The 27,668-nt window shown below is 40.6% G+C and overlaps 2 protein-coding genes across 4 annotated transcripts in view; one reads left to right on the top strand and one right to left on the bottom strand.

The window, feature by feature from the left end:
• Positions 1–6,004, bottom strand: part of NSUN6 (NOP2/Sun RNA methyltransferase 6) — a 56,595-nt gene extending 50,591 nt beyond the window's left edge. Inside the window, exons 1-2 of one of the 3 annotated variants that reach the window (XM_037738997.1) lie at positions 5,336–6,004; positions 2,440–2,595 (exon numbers count right to left, since the gene is read on the bottom strand). In XM_037738997.1, the coding sequence (XP_037594925.1) occupies positions 2,440–2,595; positions 5,336–5,410 (231 nt within the window). In that variant the 5' untranslated portion in view covers positions 5,411–6,004. Of the gene's footprint in view, positions 1–2,439; positions 2,596–5,335 lie in introns of those variants that run through there. The other 2 variants (XM_017529760.2, XM_037738998.1) reach the window with 2 other exon arrangements.
• Positions 6,005–12,247: 6,243 nt separating this feature from the next.
• ARL5B (ADP ribosylation factor like GTPase 5B) overlaps positions 12,248–27,668 on the top strand; it is a 25,631-nt gene continuing 10,210 nt past the window's right edge. The window contains exons 1-3 of the mRNA XM_017529750.2: positions 12,248–12,591; positions 21,984–22,044; positions 23,898–24,045. Coding sequence (XP_017385239.1) covers positions 12,543–12,591; positions 21,984–22,044; positions 23,898–24,045 — 258 coding nt within the window. The 5' untranslated portion in view covers positions 12,248–12,542. The remainder of the gene's footprint in view (positions 12,592–21,983; positions 22,045–23,897; positions 24,046–27,668) is intronic.

Below are 27,668 nucleotides of genomic sequence, written 5' to 3'. Positions count from 1 at the left end.
GTGAAATCCCGTCTCTACTAAGGATACCAAAATTAGCCAAGCATTGTGGCCAATACCTGTAATTCCAGCTACTCAGGAGGCTGAGGCAGGAGAATCGCTTGAACCCGGGAGGCAGAGGTTGCAGTGAGCCGAGATCACGCCACTGCACTCCAGTCTAAGTAACAGAGTGAGACTCCATTTAAAAAAAAAATTAAGTATGTGGTACAGAGACATTGGGGGAGAAAACACTTACTTTTATGTCATAGTATTCAGGACATCTCTCTAGGACACATCAACTTTTCAATGTGAAAAGAAAAAGAAAATCTATAGCCTAAGCCTCCTCCAAGTACTCTTTCTTGCTAGAATCAGGTACTGCTATCTAGTGACTCTGACCCAAGACCCGAGCTTCCCTGTCCAACCATAACATCTAAGGAAAGGAACCCAAAGCCCAGAGTGACTGTTCCTAGCCCATGGGATCTTGTATATTCAGACTAGGATACTAAAATATCTAGGTTCTAGAAGTCATTTGCTATGAAAAACAATAATAAAGTATATCTGGATGTGCCTGAGTTATGGATACTTCCATTGGGCCTCAGAACAGTTTTTTTTCCATTACCTGAAAACATATATGCATGGCTATGGAAAAGTAATTACTTTAATTGCTTAGGGCAACTGCTTATGTTTAATGCCTAATGTCATTACTCTCAATACAATTACTGCTATCTATAAATGAAAATCAGATTAATTTTTTCAAATTATTATTTAATTATTATACTAAGGTTTGTTCTCATACGCTCAGATACCCTAGCTGGTTTGTCTTATAACTTTGTCGTCTACTCACAACTTGGTATTTAAAGAATTGCTCTTAAGGAGAGTATGACAGAGAGTCCATAAATGTAATAATGAGATTGTTTAAAAGGGGGTAAGTCAATCAGTGATAGTTTTCCAAATAACTAGAGTAAACACAGCCTGTGATTTACAAATGGAAACCCTTTAATCATGGTTGCCTTTTGCTTTAATTCAGATACAAATAAGGCAGAAATGGGTCTGCTGACAACTACCAGTGACATAAGTCATTTAATAACTACAATATGCAATGTATGTGGTACTCCTCAGGCATCGATTTTTCTACATCTTACATTTCTTTTGAGGTAAATTTCAGTGTACAGTATATGAAACACATAAGGCAAAGCTTTCAAAAGCAAAAAAGTAAATTATAAACAAGATAATTCAAATACTTTTCTGCTTAGAAGTCATAAATGGCATTTTATAATACTGTTTTCATCTGTAAGAGGAATATTTTGCCAAAACTATTTTATTGGTTGAATAAAAAAAAGTCTCACGCTGTTTTACATTGAAAATAGATTCAGATTCATTATACTGTTCTAATTTCCTGGTCTTACGAAACATACAGCGCCTCAACATCATTTTTTATTTTTGAGACAGAGTCTCGCTCCATCACCCAGGCTGGAATGCAATGGCATGACTTTGGCTAACTGCAATCTCTGCCTCCTGGGTTCTGAAATTCTTGTGCCTCAGCCTCTCAAGTAGCCAGGATCACAGGCATGTGCCATCATGCCTAATTTTTTTTGTATTTTTAGTAGAGATGGGGTTTCACCATGCTGCCCAAGCTGGTCCCCAAGTCCTGGCCTCATGTGATCCACCGGCTTTGGCCTACCAAAGTGCTGGGATTACAGGTGTGACCCACATACCTGGCCCAACACTTTTTTTTTTGAGATGGAGCTTTGCTCTTGTCACCCAGGCTAGAGTGCAATGGCGCAATCTCAGCTCATCGCAACCACCACCTCCTGGGTTCAAGTGATTCTCCAGCCTCAGCCTCCCAAGAAGCTGGGATTACAGGTGCTCACCACGATGCCTGGCTAATTTTTACAGTTTTAGTAAAGACAGAGTTTCGCCACATCGGCCAGGCTGGTCTTGTACTTCTGACCTCAGCCGATCCGTACACCTCAGCCTCCCAAAGTGCTGGGATTACAGGCATGAGCCACCACGCCTGGCCTACAACATCTATTTTTTATGTAAATTAATACTATAATCCAATAAGTATTTAGCATGTACCTCCTGGGCTTATCTCAGCTATACAATCTGTTTTCCTGGTCATTACATGGTGCTTATCACAAACCCACAGAATTTTAAGGTTAGACTGGACTTGTTCACTCATATTTTAATGATGAAGCTACTGAGGTCCACTTTAATGAGGCCCAGAGGGGTTTAATGAGCTATTTAGTCATCAAAAAAATGAATAAATTTCCAATCAGAAGTACTAGGGTCAAGTTCCAGCATTACTATCTAGGATAGCTTTGAACAATTTAGCATTCATGATCCTCAATCTCCTTATCTGTAAAATTATAAGAGTATTATATCATTCATAGGATTTTAATGGAGAACAGCATGGCAGATTGCAAAAATGCAATTATGTACAAACAGAAAATTTCCACAAACCTTTTGAAGTTCATCAAGTAACAGATTTTTCACATGTTGTACTGAGGCTAAATGTGTATTCACTCTGACAGTTGTGAATGATGGAGGATGTGACAGGTGCTTTAATAAAGTTTCAAACTTCCTTTCTGCTTCTTCTTTACCGAAAGCAGACACAATCTAAAAAAGAACAAGTGAATGTTTAAATTTCTTAAGAATCAAAAAGTCAGCAGAACGTGCTTACATATTCATTGCATCTAATTAAACATCATTTAGCAACTGTTCAGCTCCACTCTATTTTGCTGTATTGATTATATGTCAATAACACTAAGGAAATAGTAATACTTCACAAGGTTCTTGGGCTTAAACGTGGTAATATACAACTAAGAAAATGCCTGACATAAAGGGCTTAGAAAAACATTGCCTAAACTTCAAAGCATTATGAACATTTTGCAAATATTAATATCTGCTACATTTGCTCACATAAATTCACGAATTTAGTCTATTAATGATGTATTTCCAATACAACATCTCTGCAGAGCTAACATTATACCCAAGTTAGCTAGATGTTAGCTAACTAGCTAACACCATATCCAAGAGCAAACTGGGTGATATCCTTTTAAAACGCCAATATTTAAAGAATAAGTAACAATGATATAGTCACTGCCATTCAAAGATTCCCCCAGAACATCAGCTTTTTAATATGGTATTATTAAATGTAACATGTATTTTCCAAAACAGATGAGTTGCAAAGACACCTGTCAGATATGACGATATAAAGACTCAAACAATGTTCCCTTGTAATTAATCGAAGCTTTTCAAGAAACATTTTTCTTTTCATATTTGACTAAACCCTGCTCTACAGAATCTTGACAAACCACTTGTTAGCCTAATCCACTAGCCTTAAAGTATTCAGTATTTCTTAAGGCTTAGTCGTATCAAAACTGAACATTCAGTCTGGGCAACATGGTGAAACCCCGTCTCTACAAACAATACAAATATTAGCCAGATATGGTGGCCCCTGTCTGTGGTCCCAGCTACTCAGGAGGCTAAGGTGGGAGGATCGCTTGAGTCCCAGAGGTCGAAGCAGCAGTGAAGTGAGATTGCACCACTGCACTCCAACTTGGGCAACAGAGTGAGACCGTGTCTCAAAAACAAACAACAAAAAAACACGAAACTTAATATTCCTTTTCCGGCAATACTTTTTACAAAGGCACAGCTTTTCTTTTTGTAAAACCACACTGTTGATGAGACTCTTGAAGCAGAGGTGGCGTCAAAGATGTGTGGATCTTCTTTATAAAACAATGTTCACCATTTTAAAAACTGCTGGAAAAAACTGTGGAGTGTCCCTACTTCTCTTAACATGTCTTATATTTAAAGTCTCTTGAAATCAACAGAATGTATTTTCTCTTTCCAGTCTAGTCCCTCAATGTAATCTGTGGAAATGAAGGAATGAAATATAAAAGGCATGGCTTCAGTATCATTCAAAAATGAGGCAGCGCACAGTGGCTCATGCCTGTAATCCCAGCACTTTGGAAGGGCGAGGTGGGCAGATCACAAGGTCAGGAGTTTGAGACCAGCCTGGCCAATATGGTGAAACCCCATCTCTATTAAAAAATATAAAAATTAGCAGGATGTGGTGGCGGGCGCCTGTAGTTCCAGCTATTTGGGAGGCTGAGGCAGGAGAATTGCTAGAACCCAGGAGACCGAGGTTGTAGTGAGCTGACATTGGGCCATTGCACTCCAGCCTGGGTAACACTGCAAGACTCCGTTCCACCCCCCCCCCCAAAAAAATAACATTTAATTGGTGTTAATTTGAGTAAAATACTAACGTTTTGAAAAAACAAAGTTGCTTAGAGGCAGCATAATAAAGTGGAAGAGAGGATAGGCTTTGCAATCAAAGACAATCAACATTTATAGAGGACATCTGTGGTAGGCACTGCCAATAGCAAACAAAATTAACATTTTTTGAGGACTTAACATGCCAAAGCAATGTTAGTTGTTTTACGTTTAATATCCTAAAACAACCTGGTAAAATAGTTTTAATTTGACTAAAAAAACTAAAGATTTGGAAAAAAACAAATGTGCTTAGAGGCAGCGTGGTAAAGTGGATTAGAAGACGGGACTTTGCAATCAAAGACAATCCACATTTACGGAGGACTTCAGCAAACAATATTAACATTTTTTGAGGCCTTACATGCCAAAAAAAAAAGCTAGTTGTTTTCACTTACGTTGAATACTATCCTAAAACAGGCTGGTAAAATATTTTTAAACAATCTCAATTTTTCACAGAAGAGAAAAATCGAGGTTAAGCCACAATTTACAAAGCCCTGGAATGCTAATCAGGTGCCTGAGATTCAAAAGCTGTACCTTTGTTCATTACACCTGTAACTCTTTCCCTCCAGGTTTCAGTAGTTACTTGACAGCTGTGTCAAGTTGGGTCAGTTACACGATTCCTTGAACACTCATTTTCTCATCTATTAAAATGTGAACGAACCTCCACGAAAAAAATATTAAGATTAAAATACGCAAATCACCTAGCACAACTATTGGCATAAAAGAGGCACGCAACAAATTACACAATCCTTTTCACCTGAATGCCAGAGCAAGCGCTCTTTTAAAATTCGACTTGAACACAGGGACCTTTTCTTGTTCATCCTTCTAACCCTTTGTGCCATGCCTGACAGGCACACGCACTTCTCCCTTCTTTTCCGTTCCTAAATGTTCAAACGTATACTTTATTCACCTCGTACCTCAGTAAGCTTTAATACGTGAAGAAACATATTGGTATTTTTACACTTGCATAGACAAGTAATAAGAAACGATAGCTCTAAAGATTTCCCTTTCGACTGTTTTCTATTTCTCTAGAGTGTGTGAATATTTGTTTTTGCAAAATATCTAACATCGTTACCTGACCTACCTCCTTATTCACAAAGCCTTCCTTAAGATAGTTTTCAACCTCGGGTCTCAAAGATGTCTTAGGGAAAACAGACATTTTCCCTGTTGTTTAGCTCTCCACCAAGAGAAATGCTGGAAAACGGTGTTTTTTCCTCTTTGCGAATTAATAGTGACGAGTGGCTTGACACCAGGTACTGAAGAAAATCTAGCCGATCAAGCTGAGTTAAATTCGGAGATGCAGAGATAAGTCCACGCTTTTTCACACCTAGCCGATTAGAAGCGGCTGCCTGGTCTGCACCACACCTCATCGAGGTAATGTTTTCTCGTGGAGATGCTCACGGAAATCACTGAGCCAATACCACTCACGTTGCAAAGAACCAAAAAAAGAAAAAAAAAAAAAAAAGCTTAGTAATTGAATCTGTGCTGAGACGGACGCAAATCAGTAAGGCAGACTATCAGCAGCTCGCTCGCTTTCCATCTTTTGTACCAATTTCCAAACACGCGCCCCCTATTTCTCGGCGGAAAGTCGCTTCCGGCTTACGTCACGTCCGGCGCCTTTGGTCCACTCTTTCTCCGGTCCCCCAATCAGCACCCGCAAATTTCCCCAACGTTACGCCACGTCACGCCCCCGGAGATTCCTAACCCTATGGGGGAAGCGCTTTTTCCTGCTGCGTGTCCTGGGGAGACTTAAGCAGGCAGGGGCCGCTGGCGAGACGGATGAAAATATTTAGTTCTCGGTACTGGAGAGCTGGGTCCCAGGAGCAATGGAAAAATGGCCAAATGGCGTGTGGAAGATGTTGCTGGCCTGAATAAAGGCACGGGCCCAGTTGCTGTGTTGCTGCATGTCCTCCAAGTAGAGGATGAGGCCAGGACTTGGACGCATCAGCCACCGTTGGATTTTATGAAATGATTTTGCCTCTCTCAGGAGTATAGATCTGGCTTTAGTTGTGAAGTTCATATTTTTGAAAGTTAGGTTAATGGTGTGTTAATATCCAATCATGAAGTAATACTTAAAATCCACAGATAGTATTTACCGTTGTTTATAAGGCTAACTGCTACTTGTATCGGTTGACATATTCTTTAGAGCTTGAGAGACCTTTGCCACGATTTTTTTTTATGATCATAAGTAGACAACGATATAAATTTAAAAAACGAGAGTACCTAACCAAAGTCATTGAGCCATTTTATGATTGTACAGTAAAATCAAAATAGTTCTCCTCTTTGCCATATGCTTTTTGCAGCACACCATGGTAATTTACACATAACTATAGGAAAGGGGTTTTTTCCTCTAATTTTCACACCAAATTATACACACACACACGCACACGCACACACACAGAACAAGTACTTTCTATGATACACCAACTCCTTACCAGAGAGAGTAGAAAATATTGTATGGCCATTATACCATACGACAACCTGCAAGGTGTTTATCATTTTCTCTTCTTTTTTTTTGAGCTGTCACCCAGGCTGGAGTGGAATGGTGGGATCTCCACTCGTTGCAACTTCCACCTCCCAGTTCAAGAGATACTCCTGCCTCGGCTTTCAGAGTAGCTGGGATTACAGACATGCACCACCAGGCCCGGCTAATTTTTGTATTTTTAGTAGAGATGGGGTTTCCCCATGTTGGCCAGGCTGGTCTCAAACTCTTGACCTCTAATGATCTGCCCGCCTCGGCCTCCCAAAGTGCTGGGATTACAGGCGTAAGCCACCATTCCTGGCCCATTTTCTCTGTTTTAAAGAGTAAATCAAGGTTCCCAGGGTTGAAATAACTTTCCATGGTCTCACAAATAAAAAGCCAGGATGAAGACTGGTAATTTGGCTTCTAGAGCCAATACCTTGTCATTGACCATAGCATATTTATTCAATAAATCCATGGGATTCTTTCACAGCTGAAAGATCTGAAAGTGATCTATGTCTAAATCAGACATTAGGATCACCTGGGTTCAAGCGATCCTCCTGCCTCAGCTTCCTGACTAGCTGGTGTTACTGATGTCCGCCACCAAGTCCAGCCAGACTGTAACTAACTTCTAACTAGTCCTTCCTTTTTCATATTTTTCCAGGTCATCTTTTTATTTCTTCTATGATAAGCATGCCTCTTTTTACTGGTCAAAATGTTATTTCAGATTGATCCTGGAAGAAAGGTCTTAATTCTGCTTCTAGCTATCTCCATTCAAAGAAACTTCTTTCCCTCCTAATTTTAATCCTACATGGTTCTATGAAGATAACATGATACCTATAGTCACCATTTACCCATAAATCCAATTCTGTATCAGTACAGCAGCTCCAATCTAAGCTTCTCAAATTTATCTGGCCTTTGAGACACTATAAATTAAGACCTATAATATCTGGAAAGTCAAGGGAAGAATAAATACGATTTAGTTCGGAATATTGCCCGGATTAAACAACCAACCAATTAAACCAATCTTGGATTGGCTCGTTTTTATTTCTAGAAATAATACTATATACCTTACTGAGAACTTCCCATTTTTCTTGCTATGCTTACGGAACATTGGAAATTAGCACCATAATTTGCTTTGGGGAACACTTCTCTGAAAATCCAGCAGTCCAACTGTTGCCAGACTTAAACTCCTGGCTGCTTTATCTTGCACATATCCTTCCCACCTAAGTAAGGGATAAACAACATAGATTCTTGAAAAGAAAATGGTTTTTTAATGTATGAGTGAAGTTTAGCAGCGTTCTTGAGCAATCTGTATTTTTGCAATGGTTAAGACCTTGACCTCTGGTATCAGGCTACTAGGGTTCAGAGCCCAATTCTTGCAACCTCAGGCAAATTATTAAAGTTGTTTACATTTCTGTTTCTTCATCTGTTAAATAGAGGTAATAGCTCCTTCTTCATAATTTTACTAAAAACCAAACAAATTAGGTAGAGTCCTTTAAACAGGGATAGAACAAAGTCCTCAGTCCTCAGTAAATATTAGATAGTATTATTAAACAAGTGTTATCATGTACTGAAGGAATGGCTATAGTATAGGGAAAAGTCATTTGTGAGATTGTAGGTATTTGGCAGATGTCACAGGGAAGATTTCAAATGTTTGGGAAATGTCAGATGCTCCACCAGAAGGAATGGGACTGTAGTAAAGAGGGGTAAAGTTGTTTTTAGAGAAGAGAAGACAAAACAATTCAAGAAACTGGATCAGCTTCAAAAGCCAAAAACCTACTATAAATGGGTAACTTATAAGCCACCCATGACTGCCACTGAGCAGCCGAGCCCCTAAAGGACTACATGTGTTTGTGATGGAAGCTTTGAAGTACCTGTTGGAAGGGGCATTTATCAAATGTGGGAAGGCTGGTCACATTGAGCCCTAAACTACAGAAGAGATGTCAATTCTCATTTACTGAATTGTGACCAAAGTCATAGATCTACAACTATTTTACATCTAGTAGATGTTTTGAAACTCAGGGTATTATGGCTCTTCTATGAAACACAAAACAACTTTGTCAGAAATTTACCAACATGCTCTTCCTAATGACTGAAGTGGGACATTAATTTCTTTTATATTGCCTACAGCATTTAAAAAGTGTTGGTCTCTCAATAGATATTTACAGAAGTAGATCATATTGATTTCAGACCATATGGATGAGAGAATTTTCTGATGGGAAATTTATCAGTCCCACCTAATCTAGAGACTCATCAACTAAAAATACAAAAATTAGCCAGGTTTGATGGCACATGCCTGTAATCCCAGCTACTGAGGAGGCTGAGGCAGGAGAACCGCTTGAACCCAGGAGGCGGGGGTTGCAGTGAGCTGAGATTGCATCACTGCACTTTGGCCTGGGTGACAGAGCGAGACTTTATCTCAAAAAAAAAAAAAAAGTAATGGACAAATTGATCTGAGTTGTATGAGTAATAAATTGAATTCAATTACAGCTACAGCTAGCTCTTCCGAGTATTATCTGAAGTTACTTTATAATAGTGCCTTTTAAAAACATATTAGGTATAGTTTTATTTTTTAAATTCCCAAGTTGTTTGGCATTTTCTTCCTTGAACTCTTTAAAATATTTTGTTGAACTGGGCAGAAAATTTACTGGGATTTCAATTTAATTAAAGGAATTAACTTCCCATGAACACTTATGAAAATAAGTTATGAGGCCGGGCGCGGTGGCTCACGCCTATAATCCCAGCACTTTGGGAGGCCGAGGCGGGTGGATCGCGAGGTCAAGAGATCGAGACCATCTGGTCAACATGGTGAAACCTCGTCTCTACAAAAAATGCAAAAATTAGCTGGGCATGGTGGCACGTGCCTGTAATCCCAGCTACTCGGGAGGCTGAGGCAGGAGAATTGCTTGAACTCAGGAGGCGGAGGTTGGGGTGAGCCGAGATTGCACCATTGCACTCCAGCCTGGGTAACAAGAACGAAACTCCGTCTCAAAGAAAAAAGAAAAAGAAAAAGAAAGAAAAAAAGAAAAAGAAAGAAGAAAAGAAAAAGAAAAAAGAAAATAAGTTATAATCCCCCCCCGACTTTTTTTTGGTTCAGACAGGGTCTCACTCTGTCACCTAGGCTGGTGTCTAGAGGCACCATCTTAACCCACTGCAGCCTCGACCTCCCTGGCTCAAATGAGCCTCTTGCCTCAGCCACCCCATTAGTTGGGGCTACACGTGTGCAACAACATGTCCATCTAATATTTGCATTTTTTGTAGAGACAGGATTTCCCCATGTTTTCCAGACTGGTCTAAAATTCCTGGGCTCAAGCAATCCACCTGCCTTTGCCTCCCAAAGCGCTAGCATCACAGGCATGAGCCACTGCCTGCAAAATTCATTTGAATGTATTTTTTCTAATAGATTGATAGATACATCAGCATGATTTCTGTATAGATAATATACAACTATATTCTATTAATCATATTACTTTTAATAATTATGGCTAGATTTATTTCCCGCTAGTTTGTAAAAATTTTAGATTTCCAAATCAGCAAATAAAACTTTTAAATATGAAAAAATATTTTTAAAACATTAGAACAGTCTCATTGTCAGGTAAATTGATCATAAAAAAGGTGTTAAAAGTAAATTTTAACAAGCTGAAAACTTCAACATTAAAGTTTTCTTAAATTTCAAAGAAGCAAAATCAATAAAAATATCAACAGTCCTCTTCAAATATTCATTCCACTTCGTTAAAAGTGGAAGTATAATTCAAACTTAACTGTCTCTAAAATATCATAAAAATGTTTAAGAAATTATTAGCTTTTTGCTTCAAATCTCTGCATTTTCATACCAAGATGCTTTGTTCTTTTCAGAAATGGTTTCTTAGAAATCCGAAAGCCAGGGAAAAAAAAGCAGAATGTGGTTTATATCCAAGTCTAACAATTTTAGAAGCTGTTACGGAATCTAGTTTGCTGTGTAATAATGAAGCTAGGACTAAAAATGTCCCTTTAAGCCATTACACAAATACAAAATTTTACACAAATACACAAATTATTTACACAAATACAAAATTATTCGTTTATGGTCCAACTGATAGACATGAAAGTTAAGTTTGAACTGGGTGAGGTGGCTCACGCCTGTAATCCCAGGACTTTGGGAGGCCAAGGTGGGTGGATCACGAGGTCAGGAGATCGAGACTATCCAGTCTCTACTAAAAATACAAAACATTAGCCAGGCATGGTGGTACGCGCCTGTATTCCCAGCTACATGGGAGGCTGAAGCGGGAGAATCGCTTGAACCAGGGAGGAGGAGGTTGCAGTGAGCCGAGATCTCGACACTGCACTCCAGCCTGGGTGACAGAGCCAGACTCTGTCTCAAAAAACAAAAAAGAAAGAAAAGAAAGTTAAGTTTGCATAGGCTCCATACATTCTTTTTCCTCTACATAGGAGATTGAAACTTGCCTTTAATATCATGACGTTGGAGCATGTTTTCCTAAGTCTTAAATGGTCTTTAAACCATAGCACTGGAAAGACATAAGTCATACATTCTCTTTCTACAGGTTAACTTAATAGTTTGGCAAGTTAAAAAGTCCACGTTGCCAAGGTTAAAATCCAACCATCTGACTGAAGTCATAGTCTTTTAAGCTTGCTCCTCTGTCAGCTGGTTTCAAGGACATTCAGTTTCGATTCATTCCAGGCTGCGAAACTTTTCAATGGTAAAACCTAACCATGGAAAGTGAAATTGAAAACAATTACGTAGTGAATTGGCTTATGCGTGGATTTCGATCTGGGATCCAGGAGCATACCTAATGCCTGGCAAAATGGGGAGGGCTGCTATGTGCTATTATGTTATTATTAATCATATAACTGAACTCTGTGGCTACAGGCATTCCATGGCTCGTCTCCCGATCAATTCTTTTCAGAGCTGAAAATCATGACAGGGGCCGGGCGCGGTGGCTCAACGCCTGTAATACCAGCACTTTGGAAAGCTGAGGCAGGAAGATTGCTTGAGCCCAGGAGATTGAGACACCCTTGTCTCCAGTGGATCAATCAATCAATCAATCAATCGAGTACATGGATGAATGAATAAGCAATGAATACGTGAATAAACAGATGAATACGTGAAAGAAAGAGAATCACGGCAGAATTTCTAACCCCTAGCACGCCTACAGGGGAACAGGAAGAAGTCAGGAAACAAACACTCTTCACTTTTGTGAGTTCTCTAAGGGCAGCAAACGGCGGTTGTTCAATTAGAGAACCTATGGTCTTTCCTGGCTTAGAAGCCAGGGACGCTGCTGCTAGCAGCAGAGAGATTCAAATCTAAGGGGAGTCCCACAAACGCTCAGAAGGCTGACATCAGAGGGACCAAGCACCGAGGAAAATTCCCCACCTCCCGGCGTTACCGCAAAGTCCCAGACGCCGGCCAGTTTGGGACCCGCCCTCCGGAAGTGAAGCCGGAGAAACGCCACGTCGAAGGCGCGGGTTGACGTAAGCGCGCCCACGTCACGCTTCCAGCTTCCGGCGATGGGTGGTCCTGGGATCGGGAGGGGAGGCGGGGCGGAGGTGGGGCTTGGGGCTGAGAGAGGCTGTGTTGGGTAGGTGGGTTCAGACCGAGGGGACTACGGGTCGGCGTTGGGCTCAGCGGGCTCGAAACAAAGGACTATCCAGTGGGGACTCGCCGCGGCGCTTTCTGAGGGTCGGGTCGAGGCTTCCCGGCCTAGCAGTGCCTTCGCTGCGCGTTCTCAGGCGGCTTCTCGTTGTCTGCTCCCCGCAGCCCGAGCCGCGGTGGGGGGCCCGGCGCCGCGGCACCTGCTGCCGAGGGACCCCGCGGCCCGCCCGGGTGCTCATGATGGGGCTGATCTTCGCCAAACTGTGGAGCTTCTTCTGTAACCAAGGTGAGAAGGATGGAGCTGCGCGGAGGCTCGAATCCGAGGCGGAGGGTCTGGCTGCCGGTGGGGACACCGGAGGCAGGGGAGACACCAAAGAGGAAGGGACTTAGACCAGGGGGCGGGCAGAAACTTAGTGTTTTAGACCCGGAGGACGTGCAGGAGAGACCTGAGGTGTGGTAGAAACGGAGGCAGAAGACAAGACATTTGGTGTCCCAGAATCCAAATGTCTGGATGTTGGCAAAGTAAAGCGGGATACAGCTAACGATACCCGGAGGCGTGTGGAGGGCCTTGTCCTGTCTTATTGAAGCGTTCTTGTGTCTGTGTGTAGCCCCAGGATAGGTGTCCGCCCAGAAGTCGAAAACTTTTTAAAGCTAGTGTTGGTGCTTTGTTTTCCCGCCCTGCCCTCTGCGCCGAAAGCCAGTGCACCTTCACTCTGATTTCGCCTGCTTGCTTCTAGGACTCGGGAATGAGTTGTCCTATTCAGATACACGAGTTTTCCAGCATCTTCATCCTAAACACTTTTTTAGGCGTTCAGATACTGAATGTTCTCGGTTTTGTGTAAGACGTTACGTGTCCGTAATTAGTCTGGAGCAGGTTATGAGACACCTGGAAGTGGCAAGTCCAAAGGACCGAGAAGTTGCAAAACCTGTTCTGAGTCAGAATGAGATGTGATGTCTTCTGAAGAGAGAAAACACCCAGACCAAAAAAGGGGCTACCGATAAGTTAAAGTTTCAGGCGTCCTTTCAACAGAAGGGTTTCTTAGTATTTGAAACCAGTTTTGAAAATCAACTGATTTCATTTTCCATTTGAGAGTCAGGCATAATTAGTAAGCCAGTTTTATTTCCTTTTATGTTGATACAAATTTCTTACTGCTAATGTAGGTATCTAATCCTTTTCTGGATTTAAGAAGTTATGGAGGTAATGGAATGGCTTTAGTTGACTTGTAGATTGATAAGAATACTAAAATAGTCTTTTTCAAGTTTATAAATAGAGGCACACACGTGTATATGTGTATGTCTATATGTATTAACCACAGATATTACTTACCAAATGATTTCAAAGTAAGCAGAGCTTTACACTTTGTATTATCCTTACATTTAACATATTGTTTTTGTTTATTTATTTATTGAGACAGAGTCTTGCCCTGTCCGGCAGGCTGGAGTGCAGTGGCGCGATCTAGGCCCACTGCAATATCCGTCTCTGGGGTTCAAGCAATTCTCCTGCCTCAGCCTCCCAAGTAGCTGGGATTACAGGCACTTGCCACTGTGCCCGGCTAATTTTTTGTATTTTTAGTAGACACAGGGTTTCGCCATGTTGGCCATGCTGGTCTCAAACTCCTGACCTCAGGTGATCCACCTGCCTCGGCCTTCCGAAGTGTTGGGATTACAGGCTTGAGCCACTGCGCTGTTCCCATTTATTTATTTTTTGAGACAAGAGTCTCGCTCTGTTGCCTAGGTTGGAGTGCAGTGGTGCGATCTCAGCTCACCACAACCTCTGCATCCTAGGTTCAAGCGATTCTCGAGCCTCATACTCCTGTGTAACTGGAATTACAGGCTCCTGCCATCGTGCCCGGCTAATTTTTGTATTTTTAGTAGAGAGGGGGTTTCACCATGTTGGCCAGGCTGGTCTCAAACTCCTGACCTCAGGTGATCTACCCGTCCCGGCCTCTCAAAGTGCTGGGATTACAGGTGTGAGCCACTGCGCTGGCCTTAAAGCAGCATTTTAAGACTTGCTTAATGGTATAAAGATTAATACAAAAATCAGTTTTCTGTCTTCCCTGAGCTTGAGAATTAAAACATTACCAGAGTAATTGGTTTTCCCTGTATATCCTTTTCTATTTTCCTTTCTCCCTTTTCTATCACATGGCTACATAGCTGCCTTCTGTCTTTTTTCGTTGGAGACATCGTTATCAGACTAGAGGGAATAAAAGATGTAAGGGGAAAATTTAGAAGATGATGAAAGACAGTCAGTGGCTACTTTTATAATCACGTAATTGTTCAGGCCTCCTAAATTGCCATTTCTACTTAGAATTTTCCTTTTCCTTTAACTTTCCTGTTGGAAAATTAAGAACCAGTGGTTATTCTGTTATTTTATTCTCATTCATTCATACAACCATAGACCATTCTTCGGAGTTAAGCATATGAGATCCAAAATTAAAAAGAAAGAAGAAGGATACCTTACTTGCTGGCAAAGTACTCAAACATCAGTAAATGAGATGAACATAAAAAAAATGCAGGTGATAAATTATTTAACAGATATGTGTAGAAATGTAACATTGGCTGCAGAATAAGGTGTACTTGGACTTTAATGTAATGATGAGGAGGAATTTGGGTGGCATGCTAGGCAGACCTTGTAGAAGGGACATGTTATTCTAGGCAGAAGGATTAATATGCAAAAGGGAGAGGAATGAGCTAGTTTGGTACATTTAGAGAAGCTGAAAATAGTTGAGCTTGGCGGTATGTTAGTTTGCTTGTCAAGGAGTGAGGAGGAGATGAGACTGGAAAGACAGCTAGGAGAACCTTATCACAGAGGGCCTCCAAAGTTGACTAGGACATTAAAGTATCTAGAGCAAGGAATGGGAGCCATTAAAGACTTTAATCCACAGATGTATCTTAGCCTGTATTTTTGTTTTCTGCATCAACAAAATTAACTACCAAGCTCAGCATTTTCCATTGTTGTCACTATGCATATCTAATCCAGTGGATTTAGATGTATTAGAATAATATGCCCAAAGCCCCACCTCACACCAACAATCAGAGTGGGACTAGGTAGCCTGGACATCAGTGCCAAGGTAAATTGAATATGCAGCCAGTGTTAAAAACTTCTGATCTTACTTTATGTACTCCTTTCCCTTGTCTTCCTTCCCGTAATTCCACATTCTCATCTTTTTTTTCCTGTAGCATTTTAGAGTCTCATGCATCTTATAAATTAGATACCTTTCTGTGAATAAATATACTAAAGCCTGTGTTGTCTAAGTACAACAATTTAAAAAGTACCTAATTCCTGCAATTTTGTATTGTTTAAACTGGAAGACTGGTTACTTTTACTGTTATTTAAGGACATAATTTCAAAATCTGATTATCTTAGCAAACATTTTATATATCATTGTAGTTCTGTGAACTACATATGTGTGTATGGTAGCTCACCTCTAAAGTTTTACGTTCTTTTTTTAAGTTTTGTAGGCATAGTCTTTTTCTCTCTTTTATGACTGTACAAACCTGTCATCAGATTTTTTTGTTTGTTTTTTTTTTTTTTTGAGATGGAGTCTTGCTCAGACACCCAGGCTGGAGTTTAGTGGCATGATGTTGGCTCACTACAACCTCCACTTCCTAGGTTCAAGTGATCCATCTACCTCCACCTCCCAGAGTGCTGGGATTCCAGGTGTGAATTATGGCGCCTGGCTGAGTTATTTCTTTAAATTTTTGTTTATTTGTTTGATATGCAGTCTCACCCTGTCGCCCAGGCTGAAGTGCAGTTGTGTGATCTCGGCTCACTGCAACCTCCCCCTGCCTAGTTCAAGCAATTCTCCTGCCTCAGCCTCCTGAGTAGCTGGGATTATAGGCTCCTGCTATCATGTCCAGCTAATTTTTGTGTTTTTAGTTGAGACAGGGTTTTGCCATGTTGGCCAGGCTGGTCTCGAACTCCTGACCTCAGGTGATCACGCCTCAGCTTCCCAAAGTGTTGGGATTACAGGATTGAGCCACCATGCCCATCCAGTTATTTCTGCTGTTACCCAGAATTAAGAACAAATGAAATACGGTTTTAATTGTAGTTCCTTTTTAGAACCATGTAACAGTAACATCTTAATTTCATTATTTAGTAATTTCCTTACCATTCATTAATTTCATGTTATCAGTTTGAACATTGGTTTCCTACTGTTTATGATTATTGTCCTTTACTTCTGACTGCTCACTTCTGAGATCTTGTGGCTCACATTTCTCCCTTTAGCTTATTCTGCTCTTAGCTCTGGACTTTATGCCCGTTTCAAACACACCAGTCTTAAACTTATCATCATCTATCTGCATCCTGTCTTCCAGACCTTTCTTTTTTTGTTGTTGTTGTTTTTAAAGATGGAGTCTCACTCTGTAGCCCAGGCTGGAGTGCAGTGGCAGGATTTTGGCTCACTGCAGGCTTCACCTCCTGGATTCAAGCAGTTCTCCTGCCTCAGCCTCCCAAGAAGCTGGGAGAAGTGGTGTGTGCCACTAGGCCTGGCTAATTTTTTGTATTTTTGATGAAGATGGGATTTCACCATGTTGGCTGGGCTGGTCTTGGTTGCCTGACCTCAAGTGATTGTCCTACCTCGGCCTCCCAAAGTGCTTTGAATTACCATGCCCAGCCAGACTTTTTTTATTATTATTATTAAACTTACCTTTTTTTTTTTTTTTTTTGAGATGGAGTCTTGCTCTATCTCCCGGTCTAGAGTGCAGTAGCACAGTCTTGGCTCACCGCAGCCTTGCCTCCCGGGTTCAAGCAATTCTCTTGCCTCCCAGGTTCAAGCAATTCTCTTGCCTCAGCCTCCCGAGTAGCTGGGACTATAGACATGTACCACCACGCCTGGCTAATTTTTTGTATTTTTAGTTGAGGTGGGGTTTCACTGTGTTAGCCAGGATGGTCTTGAACTGCTGACCTTGTGCTCTGCCCGCCTCAGCCTCCCAAAGTGCTGAGATTATAGGCCTGAGCCACCACACCCAGCTCAGACCATTCTTTATGAATGATTTAGTTAATTCACTCATTTATTCAGATTTCTTATCAAATGTCACTCTTCAGAGATGCTTACTCCGACCAATTTGTCAAAAATAGTACTCTTGCTGAGTGGGGTGGCTCATTCCTATAATCCCAGCTACTCAGGAGGCTGAGGTGGGAGGATCACTTGAGCCTAGGGGTTGGAGGCTGTAGAGAGCTATAGTCATAGAGTGAGACCCTAACTCTAAATATGAAATAAATAAATAATTATCAGTCTTCCCACCCCAGTATTCATTCTCTGGTTTTGTTTTGTTTTGTTTGAGTCTGGGTTTTACCATGTTGGCCAGGCTGATCTTGAACTGACCTCAAGTGATTTACCTGCCTTGGCCTCCCAAAGTGCTGGGATCACAAGCCTAAGGCACTGTGCTTGGCCTTTTCTCTGTCTTTACTTTGCTGCCTGCCATTATTATATAAATAGTATTAAAAGTGACCAGGTTAGTGAGACATTGTGTAATAGCCCAGAGCTCCACCTCCGGAATCAAAGATTACCTTTACTTCCCAGCATTATGACGTTTGGCACATTATTCAACTCAAGGCTCAATTTGTTCATCTGCAAAATGAGAAATAATATCACTTTCCCTTAGAATGATTATGAGGATAAACTTACGTACTGCATGTAAAACACTGGTATATTCCTTTTATTATTGACATTTTTTTTTCCTGGTATCTGAGCCTTGGATTCTAGATCTCATCCTTAAGAATGTTATTATGTGATACTTCTGTATCTATTACTTTGTAGTAATTACACTATTTTGTAAGTGCTTGTTTACATACTCAACTTTATAAGATTCTTGAGGGCAGAGTCCTTGCCTTCTTCATCTTAATCACAAATACCACAGGCATTTAAATGAACTTAGTAAATGTTGAATGGTTAAATAATCAGATTTGCGCGGCTGCTCTGAAACACTTTAGGTGTTCTGGATTGTGGGTACTGCAGTGGGAGTGGGGAGAGGCCAGAGAATTGCAGAGGGAAGTTAATATGGCATAGCAGAAAGAGCAGGGAAATCTAGCTTTCACTGTGTCATCCTCTACCTGTATTTACTAGAGAAAATTACTTAACTCCTAGGACCTCAGTTTGCTTATCTATAAAATAAGTGGCCGGGCGCGGTGGCTCAAGCCTGTAATCCCAGCACTTTGGGAGGCGGAGGCGGGTGGATCACGAGGTCAAGAGATTGAGACCATCCTGGTCAACATGGTGAAACCCTGTCTCTACTAAAAATACAAAAAATTAGCTGGGTGTGGTGGCGCGTGCCTGTAATCTCATCTACTCAGGAGGCTGAGGCAAGAGAATTGCCTGAACCCAGGACGCGGAGGTTGCGAGATCGTGCCATTGCACTCCAGCCTGGGTAACAAGAGCGAAACTCCGTCTCAAAAAAAAAAAAAAAATGAGTAAGGTGTTCCAGGTCAGCAGTTTTGTGCTATCTTGGAGTCAGGTTTTCAGATATGCATTTGGAGAGGAAGGCATGGAGAGGGCAGGAATATATCTCAAGTTCTGTGGTTTGTCCCAAGCAAATCTTATGATCCTATAGTCAGTGTAATGTAGGGACAGTTAGTTTTTTGTGGGTTTTTGTTTATTTTCAAGAGCCAGTCTTCCTTGGTTATTCATCATTGCTCTCTAGGCCTTCAAGTCTTAGATGTGACATCGTATCATCTAGCTTTTTACTGCTTTTCTCCTTGCAATAATTCAGACTTCTGTGCTAGATTCCAAATGGTCTAAGTTACCAAGTTGGATATTTTCGTTTGTTTGGTTGATTTTTTTTGGTTGTTTACACACTGTCTATGTATAAGACTTGTAATAAACCTAGAAGGTGGCAATCTCTACTCATATTTTTTAGGCTTTCTTATGTGTTAAAATTATAAGTTGGTCATTTTATTACACAGTTTAACAATATCAGATTTTAATGTGTTAGAATAAATTTGGACACATTTCACTATTTATTTTTAACACTGCTACTATTTAGTGCTCCTTTAATACTCTTCTTCCCATGGTGTTAGTCTATTGAAGTCATTCATTTTTTTTTTAACCTGCATTTTTCCACAAGTAAATGTTCTTACTAATTTTCTTTTGGATACCCATCCTATATATTTAGTCTTTATGTCTCATTACCAAAAAAGAAAAAGAAAAGAACAAACACCACAGCCAAGAGTGCAGAGAAACTTCCGTGCACGCACTTGATCAAAATTAAACAAAAACTATTAGATTGGACCTTTTCTTCAGTTAGTATAAATAAACATGCATCGTGTGGGGCTCTGGATATGCATAGATTAGTAACACTGGAAGCACTATTCTTAGCCTTTTATTGGGGGAAGGAATACAGCTTGGTCTCTTAGAAGAGAGAGATTTCTAGTGAAATACGATGTCTCAGGTGACTGTCTCATAGTATGTAGACACATTGTTAAAACATTCTTCTTTTCTTTTGTTTTGTTTTCTTTCTTCTTTGAGACAGGGTCTCACTTTGTTGCCCAAGCTGGAGTGCAGTGGCCCGATCAACGCTCACTGTAACCTTGACCTCCCGGGTTCAAGCCGTCCTCTCGCCTTAGCCTCCTCAGTAGGTGGGACTATAGGCATGTGCCACCATACCTGGCTAACCTTTTTTTTTTTTTTTTAAGAGATGATGTCTTACTGTATTGCTCAGTTTGGTCTCAGACTCCCAGATTCAACTGATAATTTCTCCTTGGCCTCCCAAAGTGTTGGAATTACAGGGATGAGCCTCTGTGCCTGGCCTAAAACATTCTGATTTACTATAACTGACAGTAATAGCGCTGTCTTAACCCAAAATTCCTTCACGGTAGGGACCTACCTTTCAAAATAGTGCATTATTGGTGAGTTTTACCATCACAGGCCTTCAGTATTATGTGAAGCATCATAATACAAAATGTGAAGCGAGGAGCAGGATTGTTTGAAAATGACCTGGGTGTTCACTTGAGTTGCTTCAACAAGGAGCCATCTGGTACTATCCGTCCATTCCTTTCTCCCAACAGGATTATCTGCATTCAGGTTTTGCTTATCTTTAAACTAGTGGCTTCCTTCTCACCACCTCAAGCATCTTGTTTTCTCTAGATGCTTGGTAGGTGGGGCTTCTAGCTGTCACCAAAATTTAGAATGCTTAGTGCCAGGTAATCTGTTTGTTCCTCCACTGTTACATATTCTTGTAGTTTAAGGGATTGCAAACAGGATAATACGTAAAGATTGGCTTCATTAGAAATTAGAGGATATGTAGCTGTTCATGGTGGCATGCACTTGGGGTCTCAGCTACTCAGGAGGCTCAGGTAGGAGGATCACTTGAGCCTGGGAGGTCAAGGATGCAATGAGTCTTGATCATGACATTGCACTCCAGCCTGGGCAACAAAGTGAGACCCTGTCTCAAAAGAAAGAGTGGTGGGGAGAAGAGAGAGAGGGAGAGAGAGAGGAAGAGAGAATTATAATGAGTTATACTAAGCAACAAGTTTTGTTTTGTTTTGTTTTACAAAACAGCTTCTGCCATGGTGAAAAGAGCCCTCCCAGAAGACCATATCTGTTTATTCTCAACTGTTACAGGCTGTACCAAGACTGTAGGTCATTAGACGACCTGCACATCTCAAGAACATAACTTTTCCTGATCGCTCTTGTTTTGGCTGATGAAGTATTATGACTTTAGAATAGGAATATGAGCTGAGAGTTGATTGTATGACCATAATGTTGACATTCACCAGAGGTCATCAAGAAGAGAAGGGTTCTGATATGAGATGTGCCAAATCGTTGCCTACAAATCGACTGTGTTGTGGTTCTGTGGCAACTTCCTTAGGTGCACTGTTGATGTTAACGTGTAACCTTTTAAGCATTCCTCTGCTTTGGAGAAGGGGATCTTTAGTATACTTGGCATAAGTTAAAATTTAGGAAAGATGGCATCTGGGGTGTTTTCTGTATTCAAAGGACATTGCAGAATATGTACCACTTAACAGAATAATTAGATGAGCTATAGCAACTGCTTATGAAAAGAGGTGACTAGTGCATGGCACCCAAAAGAAGAAAGAACTGAAGAGGTTTTAGTTGTACGAAGAGCAGAAACAGAATCTGCTCAAAAGAACTGTAGCATCCAGCTGGAAAAAAAAAATGTTAAACAGTAAGTGATTGTATAAAAACTTGTTGAGAGTATACATATATCTTTGTGGCAGATGAAACATTTCAATTTTAAGCTTTTAATGGGATTTTTAAGTGAGAGGAAGAAACAGATCTTGGTACACATAGGTGGGAAAATTTACAGATGTGAAAACAATTTGATAAAAAGCTAACTTGATTGGTACAGAGCTAAAAAGGTGTGTAAAACAGGCTTTTTAAAACACTTACATTTTAGGTTATAATTTTTGCCTAGATTAATATTTGGGTCTCCCCTCCTTAGATGCAGTACAAGTGACCAACTTCTCTGGTGTTTCCTGCCTGCCCATCTCCCACGTTCTTTTACAAGAGAACTAGACAGAGAATCGATGATAATTGATGTCTTACTTTACCTAGGTAGCCTTAACATCATAACATTTCTTTCTGTATTTTAACAGTCTAGTAATGGATATTCTGTGAATGATTCTCATTAATGAGCTAACTAATAATCATTGTTGAAAGCATGTAATTGCAGTAATGCCACAGTGTTAAATGTTTATGGTTTGCTTTCTTTTCGTAGAACACAAAGTAATTATAGTGGGACTGGATAATGCAGGGAAAACCACCATTCTTTACCAATTGTAAGTATGGGTGTGTATTAAACAGTTTTCACTAGTTAATGAAACTAATATGTTTATAATTATATGTTTTTTTTTTTTTTTAATTTTACTAAACACAATCTATAGAAAAGTGAGTGAAATAAACAGTTGTATATTTGCTAAAGCCTTCACAAACACGAAATTGTTTTCTGGCCTTGAAAGAAAGACTTAATATTAAACTAAAATAAATAAAGGCGGGGTGAGATGATAAAGTGGATTTCACTTAGTTCTTCCAACACTGGGGTTGATGTAAATAAATTGATACCTCTAGGAAGCTATTGCTACCCTCCTAACTAATAGTTTTGGAATTGTTTAACATAGCCAGACTTGTCAAGTCAAAAGAAATGTGATCACTCCGAAAATATTGCTGTAGTTGCTTGCAAGAGGGAGAGCCTTGAGACTTTCAGAGAAATCTATAAATACCTTAGGAAATGCCACTTGTTAGAGTACTTTCCATTATCCTTTCAGTGCCAATGAAATGAGCCTTATTAAGCAATTGAAATGGATCTACCAAGCACTTTAACAAAATACATACACATTTCTTTGCACCACTATGTGGCTCTTACCTCTTGCCACTCATCTTGCATTGGAAGATAGCCCGTAGCTCACCAGAAGTAGCCAGTGATTAACGCATTTGTCAACTACTTTGCTAAAAAGCTACTGACTTAAGGTTTGTTGTTTCACAGTTGAATAACTACTTGTTTTTCTTGAAAACATTTTCATTCATTTGTTATTATGTGTCTAAATATGAAATAGCTTTTAAACATCACATGTAAACATTTCAGAAACCTGTCATCTTTGTTGAAATAATTTTATATATATGGCTTCAAAAATATACATAAAACCCAAGAGAGAATTGCATGCCTCCTCCAACACAGTACTGGCACATTACCTGCAAAGGCATATTTGTTGAATTAATTGATAAATGTAGCCTTACCAATGATTATGATAATATGAGGGATATAAGCATCAGTATTCTAAGAGAGAGAGAGAGAGAGAGAGAGTGTGTGTGTGTGTGTGTGTGTGTGTATTTGAGACAGTTTTGCTCTGTTGACGACGCTGGAGTGCAATGGCACGATCTCCACTCACTGTAACTTCCACATCCCAGCTTCAAGCAGTTCTCCTTCTTCAGCTTCCTGAGTAGCTAGGGTTACAGGCACCCGCCACCATGCCCTGCAAATTTTTGTATTTTTAGTAGAGATGAGGTTTTGCCATGTTGGTCAGGCTAGTCTCAAACTCTTGACCTCAGGTGATCCACCCGAAATACTAGAATTACAGGCGTGAACTACCACGCCTGGTCTTCTAAATATATTTAGGGTTAATTAAAATTTTCACTTGCCCATGGTCTTCTTCCTAGGACTACTTTAGATTAATATGCCTGAACTAATTTTTGTGGCTAAGTCTCAACTTAGTCTTCAAAATTGTGGATAGCCTACTATCCAATATTTGCTAATTTGCAAGTATTGGCATCACAGTCACCTAAAAACTTGCTGTTTGAAGATGGGATGGGACATTGGGTCTTATCTAACTGATAGCAGGGCATGGTGGTGTGGCAATTTTAGGCCACAGAAATGCAAATTCACGCCACACTGTTTCCTTCCTTTCCCATCAAGCTTGCAATTCCTTCCATTAAAAAAACAAATAAAAACCAAAAACAAAGTCTTTCTTCTGAAGTTGTTTAGCTATTTATTCGCACAAATGTTCTCCAGGTTTCTAATTTTCATGCTAAGGATCATTGGTGCAGAAGGTTGATTGATCTTAAAAATACAGAGATGAAAATTGCTTCAGGTTCTCAAGATTTATAAGAGCTTTTATGCTGTCTTGTCTTTTAACAGCTTAATGAATGAAGTGGTTCATACTTCTCCAACCATAGGCAGCAATGTTGAAGAAATAGTTGTGAAGAACACTCATTTTCTTATGTGGGATATTGGTGGTCAGGAGTCCCTGCGGTCATCGTGGAACACATATTACTCAAACACAGAGGTATGCTAAAATTAATTTTGAATTTTAATCAGAAGGACCGAAGAGTAAATATAGAAAGTAGATAGGCTGCACGTGGCCATGTTGACAGTTGCCTTTTAATAAGATCCCTTGTAAGGAATTTGGGTGGATTAATCAGGCCACAGGGTCCCGTGTCACAGGTCGATTTATCAGTAGAGGCAGGAATAATGGTAAAATTTCTCAAGGTCGGTTATCAGGAGCTGCAGGAGCTAGCTCTTCTTCTCCCTTTGTGGTTTTTCTGTTACCTTAGACTTTCCGGCTCGGGTAGGCCATCTGGAGCTGTACGTGTGAGTCACAGGGGTCACCATGACTTGACTATGATGTAGTCCATGGTGCAGTCAGTTCAAAGAATCTTGCATCACTGTGTTAGCCAGGCTGGTCTGGAACTCCTGACCTCATGATCCGCCTGCCTCAGCCTCCCGAAATGCTGGGATTACAGGCGTGACCAAATTTGAGTTTTCGAATAGAAGAAAAGTCAAAAAGAAAGACTATTGAGGGCAGTAAGTTGAATGCTTACTGCTGGCCAGGCTCTCTCCATTCATCTTCACCAAATTTTTTTTTTTTAAGACGGAGTCTCGCTCTGTGACCCAGGCTGGAGTGCAGTGGTGCGATCTCGGCTCACTGCAGCCTCTGCCTCCCAGGTTCAACCAGTTCTCCTGCCTCACCCTCCTGAGTAGCTGGGACTACAGGCCTGTGCCACCATGCCCAGCTAATGTTTTGTATTTTTATAGAGACAGGATTTCACCATGTTAGCCAGTATGGCATTACTCTCCTGACCTTGTGATCCAACCACCCCAGCCTCCCAAAGTGCTGGGATTATAGGCATGAGCTACTGTGCCTGGCCCATCTTCACCATATTTTAATGTCTCCAGGCTGGGGGAATCTGACACTTGGAGAAATTATATAGATTTTCCTAAGATCTCACAGCTTTCTAAGAGACCCTGACTCAGGGAGGAATAAAATATTTTACATTTTTTAAGTATAACTTAATTTAAAATTTTCTTATAACATGAATTGAACATTTAAATGGTGGTAGATTGTATTTTAATTTTAAAAAAGTGGATTTATAAATCATCTCTCCAAGTTCTCTGTCACTTGTAAGTTCAGAGCTAACCTGGGGAACAAACCTGGATATATTCGTCTTCTATTTCTGCTCTTATTTCTTCGTAGAGGCAGATTTTCTTTTAAGGCTATTCAGTACAGTTTAGAGAGATTTATCCTTGAGAGTATGAGTTCACAGTTGCATCCATTTAATTGTTCTTTGCAAAGACGTACACCTAACCCATTATTTTTTCTAAAATGAAAGCTTTTAAAAATTGGAGTTGGGAGGGAGGAGGTGGACAAGGATGTAATGTGAAGAATTTTTGTGAACTAAGTTTCTTTTTTAAATAAAAATAACTATATTGTTGTAGATTTATATTATAATAGCATGTGTGCTTGTGAGTATATATTCCATTGCAATGTGTAAGTAGTAAACTAAGATGCCATATCATAGATAATCAGCACTTGTGGTAGCACTTAATTATTTTATTGGGGATGCAGAAGATGTTGGTAAGCAAATAGTATAAAGGATAGCTTATTATATTTTTATAACGTAAAATAACATTCTGAAACCAGAATAAGTTAGAAAGTAAAGGAAGGGTCAAACTAAGTGGCTCACTCCTGTAATCCCAGCACTTTGGTGGGCTGAGGTGGGAGGATCGCATGAGGCCAGGAGTTCGAGACCAGCATAGCCAACATTGGCAAAACCCCATAATCTCTACTAAAAATACAAGACTTAGCCAGGCATGGTGGCATGCGCCTGTAGTCCCGGCTACTCCAGAGGACAAGGCATGAGAATGGCTTGAACCTAAGAGGCAGAGGTTGCAGTGAGCTGAGATAGCACCACTGCACTCCAGCCTGAGTCTCACTGTCTCAAAAAGGAAAAAAAAAAAGTAAGGGACAAATGACATTGCTGCATATGATTAATTTAAACATCAGAGCTGTTAGTAGTTTAAAGCTGACAGTTAACTCCAGATGTGAAAAGGGTAGTTATTGTTGAGGAATAGGTCAAAGTAGTTTCTAGTGAATCCATGTGTACTTCAAGTATTTCAAAAGAGTGGTTCTTGAAATGACTGAAACTTTGGAGGACTTAGCATGGGTCCAGAAAGAGATATCCATTACTGATACCATTTGCATGAAATGTTCTTTTAATGAGTGATCTCTACAAGAATATCAAAATTACTGCAAAGAACAATGGCCCCTGTCACTTTGCTTTTTGAAAATTCTTCACATTGAAGAGTCCCTTAAAAGCTTCAGTGTGTCCATTATAATACAAGAAGTTACAGGTGTTAAGTAATTCCCGACATGTTTCTCTGAATCACTCACAGTTGCCCCCCAGCCTCTGTCCATTCCTCCTTTGCCACATGGCCTTCTTTCCATTTATCCCCTTCTAAGCCCAACTCAGTTTATATTCAGATTCATTGTCTGTTTACCTACTTGTATTTATTTATTTTTTATTTATTTTATTTTATTTCTTTGAGACAGAGTTTCACTCTTGTTGCCCAGGTTGGAGTGCAATAGCGTAATCTCGGCTCACTGCAACCTCCGCCTCCCTGGTTCAAGCCATTCTCCTGCCTCAGCTCCCTAAATAGCTGCGATTACAGGCATGTGCTACCACACCTGGCTAATTTTGTATTTTTAGTAAAGATGGGATTTCACCATGTTGGTCAGGCTGGTCTCAAACTCCTGACCTCAGATGATCTGCCTGCCTTGGCCTCCCAAAGTGCTGGGATTACAGGCGTGAGACACAGCACCCAGCCTATTTATTTTTCTGAGACGGAGTTTCACTGTGTTACCCAAGCTGGAGAGCAATGGCTTGATGTCAGCTCACTGCAACCTCTGCCTCCCAGGTTCAAGCAATTCTCCTGCCTCAGCCTCCCAAGTAGCTGGGACTACAGGTGCACACTACCACACCCGGCTAATTTTTGTGTTTTTAGTCAAGACAGGGTTTCACCATGTTGGCCATGTTGGTCTTGAGCTGACTTCAAGTGATCTAGCCGCCTTGGCCTCGAAAAGTGGTGGGATTACAGCTGTGAGCCACCGCACCCAGCCTGTTTGCCTAATTTTAAAGTCATCTCTGTAATCTAATTTCAACCTTCCTGTCGCAGTTTATTTTGGATCTATCTCCTGCTGTAATAGCATGACTTCATCTCATTTCTTTTTATTCTGTATAAAGTATTCAGTTTAAGGGGCCTTTCTCACTATATCATCTCCATCTCTTCCTCCTTCCTCACTCCCTCCCTTTTCTTTTAATGAGTCAGGGTCTCTCTGTAACCCAGGCTGGAATGCAGTTGCATGATTCTCAATGCAGCCTCAACCTCTTAGGCTCAAAGCAATCCTCCCACCTCAGCCTCCCATGTAGGTGGGACTACATGCCTAGCTAATTTTTATTTTATATTTTTTGTAGAGAGGCAGAGTCTCACTATGTTGCCCAAGCTGGTCTCAGACCCCTGGGTTCAAGCATTCATCCCACCTCACCTTCTGGAGTGCTGGGATTACATATGTGTGAGCCACCATGCCTGGCCTATATCTTCTTTTCATTTTATTTATTTTTTAATATGGAA

The sequence above is a fragment of the Cebus imitator genome, unplaced genomic scaffold, assembly GCF_001604975.1.
Source record: "Cebus imitator isolate Cc_AM_T3 unplaced genomic scaffold, Cebus_imitator-1.0 Scaffold61, whole genome shotgun sequence".
Classification (NCBI taxonomy): Eukaryota; Metazoa; Chordata; class Mammalia; order Primates; family Cebidae; genus Cebus; species Cebus imitator.
This window is presented reverse-complemented; position numbering and strand designations above follow the sequence as displayed.